Source organism: Prionailurus bengalensis, chromosome F2 (genome assembly GCF_016509475.1).
Source record: "Prionailurus bengalensis isolate Pbe53 chromosome F2, Fcat_Pben_1.1_paternal_pri, whole genome shotgun sequence".
NCBI classification, from domain to species: domain Eukaryota; kingdom Metazoa; phylum Chordata; class Mammalia; order Carnivora; family Felidae; genus Prionailurus; species Prionailurus bengalensis.
Window position 1 is genome coordinate 79,723,391 of NC_057353.1, and position 18,085 is coordinate 79,741,475.

Sequence of the window (18,085 nt, forward strand, 5' to 3'; positions counted from 1 at the left end):
GGGTCCCCCTGGGTCAACGCACCCAGGCCTTCCTCCTGGACGGGTGATGGGTGACCATCCTTCCTCCTCTGTCCCTGAGGGTGAGTCAGTGCCATACCCGCTGTCTGGGTGGCTTCGTGGAAATGGGGTGGCCCCGGAGTCCCACCCAGAGAGCGATGTGTGGCAGACAAAAAGCAAAGCTGGTGGGGCAGAAGTGGGGCGCTGGGGCCCGCCAGGCAGGGAGGGCTGCAGGTGGCAGGGGGCGGGTGGCCCCGAGGGAGCGAGGAAGAGGGGAGTCCTAGGGGAGAGCCGCCCCCACCAGCCAAGGGCTGCCGTGGCCTCAGCAGGGCTTGTTCCCTGGGGCCAGGGACGCCCAGCCCAACCTATACCCGCTGTCACTCCCGAACGTCCTCCGAGGGAGTGGAAGGGGAGAAAGGAGAGGATGTGGTGTGGATCCCATGAGGGAAAGTGGGGGGCCGAGACGGCCAGAGCTGGGGAGAGGGGCCCGAGTCAGTGCTGTGACAGGGGCCGGGGACCCAGGCCCAAGGAGTGCATGCACAGGGCAGGGCTGGGGTCGCAGAGACGGACAGACATAGACCCGACCGCGTGGGCCACCAGCCATGTGTGACATGGGGATTTCTGTTCCGTGTCCCTACCGGAGCTGGGGGCTGACAGGCTGGGTGGGTGGCCCCCTGACCACACTGGACGAGGAGATGCGTGGATACAGGCGGAGCAGCAGAGAAGCAAGGCGGGCCTTTTATTGGAGAACTTGTCACAGACACACAGACACACAGGCCCGGCCGGGGAATGGCCCCGGGCCCCCCGACATCGGCCTGCTGGGGGCAGACTCCCTCCAAGCCGTCTCTCCTGCCGGGGCTGCCTCAGGGGGGTCCCTGCCTCACGTGTGCCGTCTTTTTCTCCTGGCTGGGTTGTGATCCTCAGGTCCCGGGAGCAGGTGCAGGGACCCCGGGGCCCGGGCCGGGTGGGCGCTGCGCTCTGGGGTTTGGTTAATGCCAGGCTCCAGCAGAGGGTCCTGCTGGCCAGTCCAGGAAGGGGTGAGGCTGCCGTGTCTGGCGCGCAGGAGAGAGGGGAGGAAGAGCAGGGGCCGAGACCGGGGCCAGGTGGAGGGAAGGCAGGGGCCAGGCCGGGCCAGCTGCGCCCACAGGAACAGGGACCCCGAGGGGGCGGGAGGGGCTCAGGCCTGTGCGTCCAGGGCCCGCACGTGCACGCTGGGCAGGCAGAACCAGGATGGCGGCAGCTCCTTGCTCGCACTGTCCTGGTGGAAGTGGATGTGGAGGAAGAAGTCACCCGTGTACAGGAAGAGCAGGGCTCCGAGGCAGGCCGACTGGCCTGAGGGCTGCACCTGTGGGGAAGAGGGAGCGATGTCAGCCCAGAGCAGCACAACCCCCAATGCCACCAGGACACCCTTGAACCTGCCTGGATGTGGGGGCAATGGGGTGGGGGGGAGGGCCCCTCCCCAAGGGCTTTCCTGCTGTGCTCCCCCAAGCAGGTGGCTGTCCCTCTCTGAGCTCTAGCTTCTGGCTCTGGAAGGAGCATAGCACTTCCCTCCCTGGACCATCCAGGGGTGCTGGCAGGGTGGGGAGTGGCTGGGGGGAGGTGTCGTTTCAGTGGCGTGAGGGCTGCTCTCAGTGGACTTCCCCCGTTCTCCTGGGCCGCAGGCTGCCGTGAAGTGGGGGGCAGGGGCCGGGGATGGCGGCAGTAAGGCCCCAGGTCTCGCCATCCTGGTTCACGGCCAGGACTCAGTACACAGAGAAGTGAGCTACGTGAGGCCCACGGTGAGTCAGGGAAGTCCCCGTCCCCACCAGGGGAAGGCAGGGGGCACTGGGACAGTGGCCGTGGGGGCCGCTCTGGGGCTCACAGACCGCCACGCACCGCGTCAAGGTAGAAAGTGCTAGAGCCCACGAAGGAGACGGCGTCATGCAGGTCGTAGTTGTGCACGCCATTCTGGTGGTCCTGGAAGGGGGACACGGTGAGGGCGAAGGGCCCCACGCTGCGTGGGCTCTGGTTGGTCAGCCGCACCTCCAGACGCACAGGGTCGCCCACCCGGCAGGCTGCAGCCTCACAGTCACATGGCTGTCCGTCCACCAGCACATCTGCAAGGGTCACAGGACACGAGAATGTCAAGGGCACCGCCCAGCTGGCCTCGCCAGCCAGCCATCCATCCATCCGCCCATCCGTCCGCCCGTCTGTCCGTCCGTCCGTCCATCCATCCATCCATCCATCCATCCATCCACCCCCTCACTTGTTCCCCCACGAACGCAGCCAACCCCTCCGTGTAGGCTGAGTGCTGGGACACAGACATGTGGCCCGGTCCTTGCCGTCCTGATGTGCAGGCTGGAGGAGACAGGTGTGGGCACCAGATCTGTAACCCAGAGGGTGTGTGCCATGCTGGAGGGGCCCCAGGTCATTTAGGGGTCTCCCAGATGCTCCTGCCTGAAAGGGCTGAACCGAGATGGCAGCCCATGGGGGCTCCTGCAGGTGAGAGAGACTCAGAACCCCAGGGCAAGACTGTGGCAGGGGTGGCACACGGTGTTTGTAAGATGAACAGCCAGTAGGCACCTGGCTGGGCCTCTGCCACACACACTTGTTGATTCACACGCAGAAGGGCCTGCCCAGCTTCCCCCAGACACCCCAGAGGTGACAGGATGCCAGCTGGGGAAAGGTCTGGAACCCAAGGAGCAGAGCAGGGATTGGGGGGCAGAGGTGCAGGGGAGAGGGGGGTGGGGGCCGGTGGACTGGAAAGTGCCATGCTGGGACCCCCAGCCCCCCGGAGCCCCAGCACATCCCAGTGGGATGATGGGGGGGCGGTCTGAGGGACCTGCCTGGAGGCAGGGGTCGGGGGCACAGGCTGGGATCTGAGCAGGAGACGTTCTCAGGACAGGCAGATAAGGGGAGAACAGACCCCGAGGAGAACCCCTGTGAAGACGAGGCAGAGACTGGGGGCCGCAGCACGAGAAGCTGCAAGACGCAGGAAGGAGCCTTCCCCGGGGCCTCCGAAGCGGAGCACAGCCCCGCGGCACCGTGACTTTGGCCTTCCGGCCTCCAGACCCTGCTGCGTGGAGCCCACAGGTGGTAACTTCTCACGGCGGCCCTAGACGCCGGCACGGCGGGTCAGGAGGTCGTGGGGGTCAGGGAGGGGGTCCTAAGGCTGCATCGGGACCTTGCATCTCCCGGTACCGGTGCGGCTGCCAGCCCGCCTCACCGACCTCTCCCTGTCACGTCCACGGGCCCATGGAGGAGTGACGTGACCGTGACCTGCAGGTGTGCACGTCCTCACGTGTGAGGACTGCTTGGAGCCACAGAAGCGCTCCCGCCCACCCCGCCATGTAATGATTCCTCTCGTGTTCATGAGCGTGACCCCGTTATCGCCACTTCCCACGGCGGGGGCCGGCTGGGGTCGCCAGGTGGGCGTGGCAAAGACCCTCCTGCCCGGCAGCCGGGGGGCCCAGGCATCCACACGAGGCTGATTCCTCACTCAGGGTCCTGGAGGCGCAGGCTTGGGGGAAGGTCAGGGTGGCCTGCCCTCGAATGGAGGGGGGGGGAGATCCTCCCTCCAGGGCGAGTGCGGTCCTCAGGGAGCGTGTGCATCTGTGGAGCTGACCCTGCGTGGCCAAGCCAGGGCTCGGGGTACGTGAGCGTGTGTGTGTGTGTGTGTGTGTGTGTGCGTGTGTGTAAGAGCATGCAAGTTATGGGTGGGAGTGTGTAAGTACTGCGTGGGGGGAGCATGCATGTGTGTGTGTATGAGTGTGCGTGGGAGTGCAAGTGTGCATGCGAGTGACAGTGTGGGTGTGCGTATGAGTGTGCATGAGTGGGAGTATGCGTGTGAGAGCGTGGGTGTGGGTGGGGTGAGTGTGCGTGAGGGGCAGCGTGCGTGTGAGTGTGGACAGAGAGGGGGAGCGCCCGGACGGGCTCCGTGGGCAGCTGGGTGGGGGGAGGGAGCTGCGGGTCCAGAACCCCCCACATTTCCCACCAAGTCCGTTCTTCCAGCGAAGCCTTCTGAGATGAAGTGCCCCCCACATCCTTTGTTTCTTGAGAATCACAAGCTTTTACGACACGTTACGGAAAACTTGGGAAGTTCATAGAAACAGAACTCATTTTCTGATAAGCCCCCATAATCCCAGCCCTTCCCCCAGCCACACTCAGCGTCACGGTGCCGACTTCCATGTGTCTTCAGTACCGTGGCCCGGTAGCTGCTCTCTGGGACCATGGAAGATAAGCGTGTTCCACATGTTGATGTTTCCGTGAGCACATTTTCAAAGCCTGCAGGGGATTCCATTAAAGCAATAAACTAATCTACCCACCCAGCCCCATGCAGGCCGTGTCCACTTTTTCGGTATATAAATATCCCCGATGTACACATTTTTATACTGAGCTCTGTCTGGATTCCTGCCTCACGTTCCTGGGATACAGTGTCGGGCGTGGACACGAGTGAAAATGTCTCTGAGAGTGTGGGTGTGGGGCGCCAGTGGAGACTGACCTCCAGGAAGCCCCAGGGCCCGCCCCCTGCCCACCCCACATCTCCAGGAGGAGAACCCACTCCCTGCCGCCCGCCCCAGATCACTGGATAACATTCACTCGCTCTAATGTTCGCCACCCGCCCCACAAATCCCGCTAGCACCTGCAGCAAAGGTGACAGGAGCAGAGAAATGCACAAGTCCCAGCCTTCAGAAAGTTCTCAGTCCAGACAGGCAGGCCACGAGCTGGGCCACGCTGAGCCACACAGCCAGGTGTGCAACGGTGGGCGGGGGGGGGGGGGTGGGGGGCGACTGCTACACGGCCCGGAGGACAGGCTGTCACCAAGTGCAGGCACAGGCCAGCCCGGTAACCCTAACGTCTGCTCAACACTGAACTGGACGTGACCCGGCACCACCTAAACCTCTCGAATCAAATGGGGAAAATGGAGGGAGCAGGTGTCAGGGCGCCTCGGTTGGTGGTTCCATTAAGGGAAAGACACGATTATGTGCAAATCAGTGAAGGGTGGCTGGCTCATTACATCTCTGCTCTTTTTTTCCTTGCAGAGAATTGTGTGGGTCGCGGGCTTGCTAGGGCAGCTGAGGACTGGCCTCTGGCTCATCTGCAGAGTGGCCCCCAGCCTGCCTGTGGGTGCTGTTAACCCTTCCCTGGCCTCCAGCTCTGTCTGCCTTCCGCCCCCCACCCTGGCAGGGGACAGGGGAGACAAGGCTCCGCACGCAGCTACTGGTGGTGACCTTCCCTCAGCACTCTCCAGAAGGAGCAGGGACTTGTGGCCAGGCCAGGGCAGCAGGGGTGGGGGACGGGCCCCTGGCTAAGCAGCAGACTGGGCTGGGGTGTCAACTTTGCCTTGACCCTTCATCCTGGGAGAGGCCTCTGCCCACCTGAGTGTCCTTCACCTCATCTGCAAAGCTGGGATACTGATCCTGGCCTCAGAGGCCTGGGGTAGGGCTGAGGACCAGAGAGAGAACAGAGGACCCAGCCAGGCCTTCCCTGCCCTGGTCTGAGGTGAGCAGTCCCTGCTGGGCCCCCAGATCTTTGGCTCTTACTCATAGATGTGACTGTTGGGCCCCTGGGAAACAGGCTGTGGCCCTCCAGAGGGGCAGGACCCACCTGTCTTGCCACCTGCTGCGTCTTCCCTCATAGGGTGACAACTGTCCCTGTCATCCTGGCCTGAGGGCTGGGAGTCCTGCACCCAGAAAACCCCTGGTACCAGGCAAACTGGGAGCGCAGGGCGTGCCCCCCCAGACCTGGCACCCATAATGACTGCCAGGGTCAAATCAGGGAACTTCTGCGCTCAGAAAGCAGCTGTTTCCTTCCTTTCTGCAGTCCAGTATCTCAGATCCGGGCACCAAACCTTCCCAGGTCACTGGGAGGACACAGCGGGGCAGAGCAGAGGGCTGTAGTTCCCTGAGAGAAGGACAGGCTTCCTGAATCGAGAAGGGTGGTGAGGCCGGTCTCCCCTGGGACCCGGGGGTCGGAGGTCGAGGGCTATTTCAGAAACCTGCTGAAGATAAGCCCAAAGATGCTGGGGACGTGGAGGATGCTGGCTGTGCTCAGGTGGGGTCTGTAACCCCACTGGCACTGCTTCCCCAGCACACGCCGGGCTCTGGCTCTGAACCGGGCCAGCTGTGTCCCGTCCTGGGAGGAGGGCCCTTCTGGGCACAGCGGGCAGAGGCAGCCGGGACCAGAGGAGAAGACTGAGCTTTCCGCCAGTGGTTCACGGGACTCACCGGGAAGGGGATGGGGTTGGATAACTAAATACTTCTCAAAGGCGAGCTGTTCTGGAGTCATTTCTAACGTGCCGGGGAGGGGACGAAGACCACCCAGTCACCACGGGCCTGTGGCACATGCTGGGCTCAGCTCCAGCTTCTCGGTTCGAGTCGTCTGCAGAGGCCCTTGTGAAGGCCTCCCCGCCAGGTCAGCCCGCTGCCCTCACACGGGGAAGGCGGGTGCAATGTCTACCCGTTCACGGCAAGACTGGGACCTTGAGAGCCTGGGACCGCGGCAAGACTGCGACAAGGAGCTTCCGCTCTGTGTGCACAGCGGACCGGCCAGCCGGCCCCCTCAGGTGGGCAGGGACAGCAGGTGTGTGATGTGTCCCACGCAGGCGGCACGTCCCCACTCGAGTGTCCCCCACGACGACCACCATGGTGCCTTTCTATGGCGTGCGGGGTGGGCTCATCTGGGGTCGGTGTGAGTGGGGCCAGTTTCCCCCTTTGACCTCCAGGGCCACCTGCCCCAGTTCCCCCCACACTGGTGGGGACACCCCCCACGTCCCTCTGCAGGCGGGGTGGGGTGATCCTGCCGTCCACCTCTGCACCCGCCACTGCCTGCCTTCTCTGAGCCTCGGCTTCTGCTCTTTTAGATGGGACAGCAGAACACGTTTCGGGGGCTTTTGTGAGAATCGGGTGTGTGTGAGCGGAGCTGGGGGTGCACGGTGGCCTCAGGGCTGGTCTGACTGGTGCTGTTACCACCGTGACTGGCACCCACGCTGGGGGTACAGGTCGGGCCCGTGGGGCTGTCCCACCACTGCAGACTCCCCAGCACCCTCCTTCACCCAGAGGACTGGGTGCCGCTGGGGAGCGGGGCCTTGGCAGCGAGGGGCTAGGAGCCAGCGACAGAAGGGACAGACGCGCAGCCTGTGAGGCCACATGGCCGGGACCCAGAACGTCCCAGCCTCAGGGAAGCGGAGCCCTGGGAGGGGCCAGCCCACGAGGCGCCCACCTGCCCCCCAACCCCGTGCCAGCGACAGGTGCCCAGCAGCTGCGCACGGGGCACTCCCACCTGGGAGCAGAGAGCAGGACAGACAGGTCTCCGGCTTTGGAGGGTCCCACCTTCCAGAACCCTGAGTCTGCTTTGCTGCCACAGGGATGGTGTGGAGACAGAATAACGCCCCTCTAAAGATGTCCACATCATAATCCCTGGGACCTGTGGAATATGTTCCCTCGCGTGACAAAGGCACTTTGCGGCAGTGATGAGATTAGGGATCCTGAGACGGGGAGATGATCCTGGAGTATTGGGTGGGCCTGATGTCATCACAGGGGCCCCGCCTTGCACCTGATGGTCACACGGAGGCCACTCCACCTCGGCACCCACACCCAGCCCATTGGCACAACCGCTGGTCAGTGGCCACCACTCCCTTCTCCACCCTAGCCCTGGCCAGCTTCCTGGCAGGCCTCCCTGTGTCCACACTTCCTGTTCTACCCTTTTCCACACAACAGTCAAAGGGATGGTGTAAAAATGCCATTCGATCTTGTCACCCCCTTGGTTGACCCTTGGCTGGCCTGTGGCTTCTCTTTATACTCAGAATGAAAGGGAGGTTCGATCAGACCATGGCTACTGACCCTGGCTTCCCAGGCCCTGCGTGGCTCCAGCCAGGGTCCCCCACTTCCTGCTCTAACCACACGACCTCCTTCCTGCCCCTCCAGCACGCCCGGCACGCACCTGCCCTGGGCTTCTGCACCTGCTACCCTTGCCACCTTGGCCCTGTCCTCAGGCCATTTCGGACCACTCAGTGAAAAGTCTTCCTATCCTTTTTCCTCTTCACGACCCCTCCGTCACCCTCGACATCTTATCTCTTGTTTACCCATTTGTTTAATATTAACTGTGTTCCTTCTTCCCTGGACACTCCGGGAGAACTGGCACCTGCTGTGTCCCCAGCACCAGGCCAGGCGGGCACTCGCTGCTTGCTATCTGCGGGGTGACTGAGAGGCTGGATGAAGGAATGCATGTGTGCGCTTTGGGGCTGCCACGCCCTGCCCCCTTGAGGCCCCCAGTCACTCGTCCGTAACTTGTGACTCAGGGCGACTGGGCCACGTCCCTGAAGTGCCCTGTGGGGAGGACGTTCAGATCAACCTGCCACTTCCTGGCTCCGGGCCCCTGACTCGTCCACCAAGCTTTCGTGGAGGACATTATTCATGCAGGAGAATCTCATGTTGTAAGGATTCTCCTGGGAGCAGATTAGTCTCTTCCCTCAAAGCAGTAAATCGGGTCCACCTTCTCCCTCCGCCCCCGGCCCTGCTTCTCCTTCACTTTTAATACCAGCCAGAGTCACGGACTTAATTTTGTCTGGCCCAGAATTCTTCCCGAAACCGCTGCCACGTTTATGCTACAGCACGTCCCCGGGCTCTGGCAGAAGCACAGGCTATAAATAGAAGCAGGGATGAGGGAAGGGCCCCGGGGGGCCCACTCTGGAGAGGCGCGAGGAGGAAGAAGCTGCCGGTGCCAGCCTGCTCTTTGGCCGAGGGCAGCCACCGTTGGGTGGGGGTTGAGGTGCGGAGCGAGCCACGAGATGGGGGAGAGGTGAGCACCCCGGGTGGGGGTAGGACCCCAGGTGTTGCCCCCACCTGCTGGTGTCTTACTCGGGGCCAAGCCCTCGAATGGCAACCTCCTGTCCCTACTGGAGGGCACACAGAGCGGTGTGACTATTGCTAAGGGACCCTGAGGTGCAGGAAGCTGATGCAGCTGCCAGGGCCTGGGCCCAACGGCCTGGCCCCTGGAGAGCTTGCTGTGGGCCAGTGAGGTAAGCAGGAGCTGCCCCCAAGTTCCCAGGGGAGACCGCCTGGACGGGGGGCCCGTCATCCAGGTCTCGGAATTGGCATGAGAGACCGGGGTCCCGCTTCTGGGACAGGTCTCTGCCCTCCAGCGTCAGTTTCCTATCTCTCCCCAGGAGGGGCCGGAGCAGCTCTGCTTGGCCACGAAGGCTCCCGGGAGGCAGACACGGGGCTAGTTTAGGTCCCTGCCTGGGTTCCTGTCAAACGCTGACTCTGCTGAGCTCTGCTCCAGTTCGCAAGCGGTGCCAGGAAGGAGCAACCTGTTCCTGGTGCCTTGGAGATGCGGAGGTACGGTCCTGGGGATGCACCAATCTACTGCGTGCATTTCACCCCAGAAGTTTCCATGATCCGAAGAAGCCCAGAGAAGGTGGAAAGCGCAGTGGAAGGGGCTTGTCCCGACTCGGCCCCTGCAGCCAGGCCTCCGGTACGCCTGGCACTGGCTTCCCTGTTCTTGTTGGTTCCTCGAGCACCCGCTGTATCCTAGCTCCTGCTCGAAGGCTCCACGGTGTTGTCTCATTCAGTGCCCGGAACAACCCGCCGGGCCGGCACCCTCGCTGGTGTGGACAGTCTCGGGAGCTGGCCCTGCTGCGTGGTGGGCCGGGCCGAGCTCCCCCTGCACCCCTGCACTCCAGAGCTTTACTGAAATAGACTTCACAGACCCCACGGCTCTTGCATTTACAGGGGACAATTCAATGTTGTTAGTACATTTCCAGAGCTGTGCAGCCATCACCACAGACGATTTGAGGATGTTCTCATCGCTGCAAGAAGAACCTCCATTCCCTTAGCCTCACCCCTCCTCCCCGTTCCCCCAGCCCTGAATGACCACCGACCGACGTCCTGGCTCTTCTGGACTTCACCAGGAGGAGAATCATGCATATGTGGTCTCTGTGTCTGCCTGGTTTCACTCAGCATCCTGCCGTCAAGGGTCATCCTTCCTACCACAGGACAGGGCTCCCATGTGGACATACCACACCTTGTTCATCCGTCCGTCCATCCGTCACCAACATTTGGGTTGTGTCCACTGACGTCTGTCAGGAGCAGCGGTACCGTGGACTCCCGTGGGCACGGTCTGCGTGGATGCGGGTCTTTGTCACCCCAGGGCACATACCTTGGAGTCGAGTCGCCGGGTCACATGGGGACTATATTTAACCCGAGGAGCCAGCAGGCTGCTTTCCACAGCAGTGGGACTGTTTCACACTCCCACCCGCAGTGCACGGGGTTCCGGTTTCTGCATAGCCTCCCAACACCTGCTGTTGTGGCCTTTCTGGTTCCAGCCACCCTAGTGGGGATGAAGGAACATTTCCCGATGGTTTCCTGGGTATTTCTGGTTTGGCCACGTCTGGTCATGCCGCAGCGGCCCTTGCTGCCCCACGGGGTGGGTGGGTGTTCCGAAGGGCTCTTTTGTGAAGTCGTTACTCACCCTGCATAGCTGTGAGAACCTTCTGGAATCCCAAGCCCTTAGCTCCCACTCCTCCCGGAGCCCAGGACCAGACCCTGGGACAAGCAGGGACCGAGAGTGTGGCTGCAGGCGAGGGGCAGGTTGGAAGCGGGGGTCACAGAATTGCAGGGGGGCCTCCGCGAGGAGAATGATCCCAAGGATGCGCAGGTCAGAGGTAGGCAGGCAGGCAGTCAGGCTTGGCTGCGAGGCCCATGGTTGTCTGTCCAGTGTGCTCTGTGCAGAGAGGCTGTGTGAGGGGTCACGGGCAGAGGCGTGCTCCTGGCCAATCAGGAGACATCTGCTAACCAGCTGTGAACAGCCCTGGGGGGTTCCGACCCACAGCAGACTTTTCAAAAGAGAACTTCCTGGCCGTGCTGTGTCCCGAGTGTCTGGCTTTCTGGGTCTGGGGTGGCGCTGAGCATATAATGGCGATGTGCCCACGTCCACAGTCTCACCCAGAGCGGGCAGCACAGAGGAGCAGGGAGGGCAGGAGAGGAAGCCGGGGCGGGACCTCCTGAAATACCAGTCTGCCCCAAGATCATGTGCAAATCACCTTCAGGGGTAAAAAGGGTGGACCTGTTGCTCAACTGGCGTATGTGACAACCGGCTCATTTCTCCTTTAGGACCAGGCTCCCACGGCCAGCTGAGCTCAAACTCCTAGCAAGGACGCCCTCCCCGCCCTCCCCCCACAACTCGCCTCTCCCTGCCTTTGCTGATGGTAAGAGATGGGATGGCCAAGTAGACTTTAGGCACAGGTGTCTAATTTGGGATAAAGAAAAATTCAAGGACGTAAGAACAAAGCCATAGACACCAATTAGGTGAAGACCCAAGAACAGCTGAGGTGTCTCAGGTTTTGGAAGTTAAAGCAGACGCGAAACTTCAACTTCACAGGACACACGTTTTTCTCGTCCACATAAATTTGGGGTGGGCCTAAATTTTACAGTCACATTTGATTCAGGTGAGGCGTGGCTCAGGCATTAATTGAGAAGCTTTGTCACTCTTTAAATGAAGCGGAAGAACTTCAAGTGGACAGACAAGCGAATCCTGGGATAGGAGGAGAGGTAAGGTGAGGCCCCGGGTTGCACCCTCCTCCCTGGCAGCAGCTGGGCGGCTGTCCTGGGGGCACATCTAGCAGGCAACTCTGCAGTTTCCAAGAATCCAGTAAAAAGTGGAGAATTTTCTCTAATGCCAATGTTCTAGTCAACTGCCATATCTTTCCTCTTTACCAACAAGAGCCAAGTAACTGACCTTTTCTCTTTGGCTGTTAGGAAGCCCAGAGCCAATGGTGTACCAATCTAGACCACCACGTCGGCCCTCAGTGAGCCGTGTTGTAGTCTATACACGTACACACACATGTGTGCACACGCACACACACACACACACACACCCTCTCCTACAGGTCTTGACCAATTATGCCAAATATGGTCCCTTTTAGTCAAGGAATTTCCGGTTTAATTTTGCTGCTTTCTTGTATATTGAGAGAGGGTTTAGAAAAGAGGTTAGAAGCATGGACACGCCCAGGAGGGGGGGTGATGGTGTTCGGGACAAGAGTATTATGCCCAGAAAGGCCGCGCACAGCTTGGGGAGGGGGTGACAGACCACACAGCCCCCTCGCTGTTGCCGCGGCTCTGTGAGCCTCCAGCACTGGGGGAAGCGAGTCTTTCCGTCGGGTGTGCTGCTCGGACGGAGCTGGCCGGAGATGGACAGTGGCCGGCAGGAGGAGGGCCGGCTTGTCTGCCCAGAACCACAGTGCTGTTTTCGGAGAGCTCAGCTCCCGGGGTTCCTGCGGGTCACGGGGCTGGAACACAGGCTCTCTCTGCCCCCATCGGTGACTGTCAGGGTGTGCACCAGATGAGGCCGGAGCTTTGCTCTCAATCCACCAAATGGCATGCATTTTTACCAGTTATTGAGGTAGCTAATTAGTTCATAAACCAGAATGCCTCCTCCTCGGCATCCAGGGAGGGAGCCTGTTCAAGGCCCACACGTGTAATTACCCTCAAGTGGAGAACAGCTCCTGAGGAGCCGTTTGGCTCTCTTGGGTAAATAATTTACTTTTACAACTTTTCATTAAAGATTAAAGGGAATTAAATTAAAATTAAGGCGGGTTGGACTGGCAGAGGAGGCCCGTGCCACTCAGAATTCTCTCACCGAGAGGCTCTCCGGCCTCCTGAACCCGGCCGGCCATCAGCACGCCTGGCACAGGGCGTCCAGTGCTGCAGGGGGCTCAGGGGGCGGAGTCCAGGGTAGGGGTGGGGGCGAGCTCTGGCAGGAAGGGAGCGCTGCCCCCAGCAGACAGGTCTCGGGCTGCATCCTGGCGCGGCCCGCGGCTGCCTGTGGACCGCGGCGAACCACCGCCTCGAACACAGGGAGAAACACGCGTCCCCAACACCGCACACCGGTCTGGGGTCCCAGCCGCAGACACCCTCCACAGCCTCCAGGCCGGTGCCCTTAGGCCACACAGGTAGATGGCAGAGCTCAGATGCCAAGTGGAGGGCCAGGTGAGCCCCTTCAGAAGCTGCTTCCTCAGCTGAATGCGGGCACCACGCCCGCACCACCTGACACGTGGAGTGGAGGAGACACACGCGGGCGAGGGCGGAGCCTGCCCAACAGGAATGGGGGCCTGGGGCAGGGGACCGCAAGGCAGTGGCTCGGAGCACACTGACACGGCTACCTCAGTGGCAGAGGCTGTGAGTAAGGGCAGAGCCCCAGCCCGGGTCCCCCAGGCACCAGAGCCGGTGCACACCCCTCGCCCGAGGGCTCAACGCTCACGGCGGTGCCTGCAGCTGTCTGCGCCCACCCTGCCGTCTGTGCTGGGCTCCTGCTTCCTCTCACTGGCACGCAACCTCCCAGCTCTGCATCTCAAAGCCCTGCTCATAAGCCCCCTCCACCAGGGAGCCCTCCCTGCTCTTCCCTCAAGGAACACTTGCTTGAACTTGAGGAGGTTGTGGTGGCAGAGGCCGGCCGGGTATTCACCAAGCCATGCCCTTTCCTCCTGGGCACACAGCAGCGAGTGTGAACACGGGACTGAGTCCTGCTCAGGGCACAGCTGGGGAAATGACACCCCCCAAACCTGGCCCACAAACACATCCGTCCCACAATCCACATCTCCACGGAGAGGACTAGAAGCGGAGAGAGGGGCCACAGAAGGGGCAGAACTGGGGTCCCCCACCGAGCTCCAGAAAGGCCCCCCCCAGAACAGCATGAACCCTAAACACAATAAGGTTGGTGTGAGGTCCCTGAAAGCTGCGGCTGTCACAACACCGAGCCGTGACACCCACAGGCCTCCAGCGCTCGTGTGCCCAAGCTCCCGGCACTCGGGAGCATGGCTCGGAGGCCTCGCTGGGTGCACTGCAGCCGGGTCCCCGCTCCTTCCCAGGGGACAGGGAACACACCGGCCGAGGGAGAGGAGCCTCCAGTGAGCCCGCCCCCTTCAACCGCCTGGATTTGGACACGCTGAGACAACCGGAGATCAAAGGGGAGAAAACCACGGAGGACGTGCCTGCTGGCTGGTAGCATTAGGCAAAGACGTCTTTCTGAGAAGAAGGGGAAGGGGAAGGGGAAGGAGAAAGACTCGTTTTTCCGAGAGTGTGAAATGACTCCCCGGTCCCCGAGCAATGTCTGTGCCTTGTCACTCTCTCAGGTTTCATCTTTTCTCGGGCCTTTCTACACAGAGCCAGCCCCGCCACCCGGGGAGCCCTGGCACAGCTCCGCACTCCTGCACCCAGCCCTGCTCTCACCGCACGACGCCATCCCGGCCTCGGACCCCCTCGCCTGCGGGGCCAGCTCACACGGGGCCTCCACCAGGATCTGCAGGCCTGCCACCGGCCAGGCCCCAAAGCCAGGACTCCGGCCTCCTCGGCTGCCCAGCAGAAGACAGAGGGTTTTCCGGAGAGAAGACATCAAGTGACGTGGGACGCAGGAATGAATGATGCCGACTGCTCCTGCGGAGTAGTCCAGACCAGGGTGAAGGCGGTCTGCTTCTCCCTCCCTGTGGTCGCTCTCCCCCAGCACTCTGAGACCACCTCCACATGTCAACCCCCCACAGCCATATGCAGTGCCCCTCAGAGCCTCCCCTCGCTGACTCCTACTGGCCTCTTCAAAACTCAGCTCAAGCAGCACCTCCTCCTGGAAGACCTCCTACATACCGCACCCGGCCCCACGCCAGCTCCTTGCCATACCGGGAACTGCCCCTACTCAAGAGTTTTCTGTTGACAGACTGCCTTCGGGCGGAGACTAGCTGCTCAAGGGTAGGGGCTCAGGGTTCGTTCACTGAGCTAACTGAAGAATGAACTCAGCCAATCCACCGCTTGTTGCGTGACCTTAGGTAAATCGCTTAACCTCTCTGAGCTTCCCTGTCTGCTTCCTTATCTGCTACATGAGAGGAACGGGCTGGATGATCTCAAAACGGGCTATTACTTTATGGTTCTCATGCCTGGGCTCAGCCCCTCCAAGTGCACGTCCAGACCCCTCTTTCTACTGGGCCAGGGTGGGACGTCTGCTCCCACAGTATACCAGACACTGCCAGGGGCCTCCCCCCACTCCCACACACAGCCCAGGGCCTGACATCTGGCGGGTCAACGTTCATCATGTCGGACAGACTCTTCGAGTGGCAACAGCCCAAGCTTGCCGCAGAACCACAGCGTCCCGGAGCACACACAGTCAGTCGGGAACGACTTGGGCCACCAAAGAACCTTCCGAGCGGCCGGAGAGGCCAAACCGCAGGGGCAGCTGGACAAACAGGGTGCTGGTGAGCCTGCTGCCCTGTGCTTAACTGGGAACAGGGTCAGGGCTGCTCCCGGCCATGAGAATGGGTGCCCCAGGGAGTCCATCACTGCCTTTGGTTCACAAGGACACGGTCAGGGGGCAGGCCCCTCGCCTTCTGCCTTCCCCCGGGGCGAGGGCCGGCAGTGCAGGAATGCGTAGGGGGTGGCAGGCCCGGGGAGCTCACGGAGTAGGGGGAGACTGAGCCCTGCATAGACCCAGGGCAGGGCAAGGAGCCCACCAGCCCACAGCCCACCCCAGGACGGTATAGGGGGACGTCAGGGCAGAGACGCCTGAGGGTTAGGCGCCCCAGGTGTCCCAGGGTGGCACGTGGGATGCCTGCTGGACCTGAAGACCCTCGTCGGAAGCGATCCCCCTGACTGAGGCCCCAGGAGCAATGCTCCCAGCCTGGGCTTCTCTGACTAGGGCTGAACATCCCAGAGGCCCCAGAGGGCAGGATGTGCATGAGATCCCAGCTCTCCCCGGTGGAGGCATATGCCCTGCAAACGTGTGTGTATTTACCGCATCCCCGAGGCAGGTCTCCCTGGGGCCCTGGCCAGCTCCCATCTGCTGGTCCTCCGTGGCCTCTCGGCCCCCGCCACCCCGGCACAGAGACACATGTCCTCAGGCCGCTGCCCCTCTGTGTTGGCTGGGTCCTCTCGGGTGTGCAGAGGAGGAGCCTGGGGCCAGGCAGCACCCCTGCACGTACAACCCCTGGGGCTGAGCTGGGCATAGGCTGAGGGGGCATCCAGGCCGACAGAGTCGGAGAAGGGCCTTGGCAGACCCCACAGCAGGCCTCTGGGCCTCTGCTCTCAGGGAAGACCTCTGGCCTGTCTCCACCGACAGGTGGCTTCTCTGAATGCACGTTCTAGGCCTGGGAGGGCGGGGTCTGGGAGTCCTGGGATCTCCCCATGGCCTGAGGGATGTGTCCTGAGGGGCCACTCTGATGGCAGCTGTCCACCAGGTCAGGCAGTACGCTCTTGGGGGGCGCCGTCCTGATGGCGTGAGTGGCTGCTGCGGGTCACAGCTGTCATTGTGCCGCCTCGAGGGGGCACTGATCCCATAGCAAGTGTGGATGACCCCGCCAGGGCAACCTAGCTTCCGACCCGGAGCCTTCCGCACAGCTATCCCTGGAGGAAGGGCTCCCTGGTCCTGTGACCACACAGACAACACACAGCAGCCACAGGTTTGCAGAGAATGCTCAGCAGGAAGGACACGCCCAGAGGGCCCTGCCTGGAGCTGCTGTGGACGAGGACTGACAAGCCTCAGTCTCCTCATCTGTAGGATGGGACGAGAATGCCCACCCGGCAGGGATGCGGGACGACAAAGGGCTGCAGAGAGCAGGGTGCTCTCTGCGTGCAGGCCTACGCAAGCACACTGTCCCGCTCGCAGCGTGGGGGTGCTGGAGCTCTGAACGTCCTCCGAACTGCAGCCTGGGTGACCCCGGCTGTCCCCGCCTATCCCTGCTGTGTCCCCATACACTGGGAGCCCCAGAGGCAGGGGCTGAGGGTCGCCCATCTCCTGACCAGCGAGTGCCTGTGAATGAAGGGATGTGTGAGGGGAGGGACGGCGCCTTCCTGTGGCCACCGTTGGCCTCCCCACTCCCAAAGTCCCCCTGCAGTGGCCACCACTACAGCACGTTGACTCCCACTCTCTCAAGGCTCCCTGTGCACCTGGCACTGTTCTCAGTCCACTGGACGGATGATCCCACCAAGCCTCACAAGGGCGATAGGACAAAGGAGTCTTACTGTCCCCATTTGACAGATGAGGCACACAGAGGTCAGGTCACCTGCCAGAGCTGAGATTCAATCTGCAGAGCTCACACTCCTTCCTTCTGCGTGCCTTCATCTGTTCCCTGCGGCAGCGGCAGCCAGTGACACAGGCAGGAAAGACTGCCCCGTGGACCCACAGGCACCGAGTGTGACTCCAGCACAGGAGCCAAGAGCCCTCGCCCCTCCACCAGGCAGCTCAGGCAGGGCTCTGCTCGGAGGCTTGCAGAGGCCAAGCAAGAGGGGAGGAGGCCTTTTCAAGGGCAGCGCCGGGGCCGGTCAGCGGGGCTGCAGAGGCCGTCCTGAGGAATAACTGGTCTGCTTCCTGCTAAGCCGACCAATATGCCATTGGGTCCAGCCTGGGGCGCCTGGGTGGCTCAGTCGGTTGTTGAGCATCCGACTTTGGCTCAGGTCATGATCTCGCGGTTTGTGAGTTCGAGCCCCGCGTCGGGCTCTGTGCTGACAGCTCGGAGCCTGGAGCCTGCTTCGGATTCTGTGTCTCCCTTTTTCTCTCTCTGCCCCTCCCCGCTCATGTTCTGTCTCTCTCTCTCTCTCTCAAAAATAAACATTTAAAAAAAAAAAGATTTTGAAATGAGTCCAGCCCATCCCAGCAAAAGGTTATGGGTAGCCCACTGGGTCGGCCCACCTGGCCATGTGTCTGAAACTTCTGGCCCGATTCTGTCAGCTATCAGTCTGAAAATCACAAAGGATTTCTCAGCTCTGAAACGACCAGCAGCCAGAACTGAACAGAACACATCTTTGTGGGGATCAAGAGGCCAGGGATGCTCAGGGGTCAAGATTATAGCTCCTGGAACTGACCACAACTTGGCTCTCAGACAAAACCGGCCCTTCCAGAAACCAGGTCACCCATAAGCATCCTTGCTCTAGGTATCAGGGCCATCCTCTGGCCCTTACTCATTTCTCTGTCTCTGTGTGTTGCCCACCTGCTCCCAACACCAGCACGTACCCATTGGCAACAGGATCAGGCTCCTCTGTTTCACCTACTGAAGTTGTCGACCATGGCTTTGTTGTGCCCCCAGCTAAGGTGACCCCCACAGCTCCTTTTAATCTGCCTAGCTGTTGGGGTTCCT

At 61.6% G+C, this 18,085-nt stretch overlaps 1 protein-coding gene across 4 annotated transcripts in view; it reads right to left on the reverse strand.

Annotated features, from left to right (window-relative positions):
- Nucleotides 1-713: 713 nt before the first annotated feature.
- Nucleotides 714-18,085, reverse strand: part of TRAPPC9 (trafficking protein particle complex subunit 9) — a 567,631-nt gene continuing 550,259 nt past the window's right edge. For all 4 annotated transcript variants that reach the window (XM_043601844.1, XM_043601846.1, XM_043601845.1 and 1 more), the window contains 2 exons: nt 1,873-2,093; nt 714-1,342 (listed from right to left, as the gene is read on the reverse strand). In XM_043601844.1, coding sequence (XP_043457779.1) covers nt 1,175-1,342; nt 1,873-2,093 — 389 coding nt within the window. In that variant the 3' untranslated portion in view covers nt 714-1,174. The remainder of the gene's footprint in view (nt 1,343-1,872; nt 2,094-18,085) is intronic.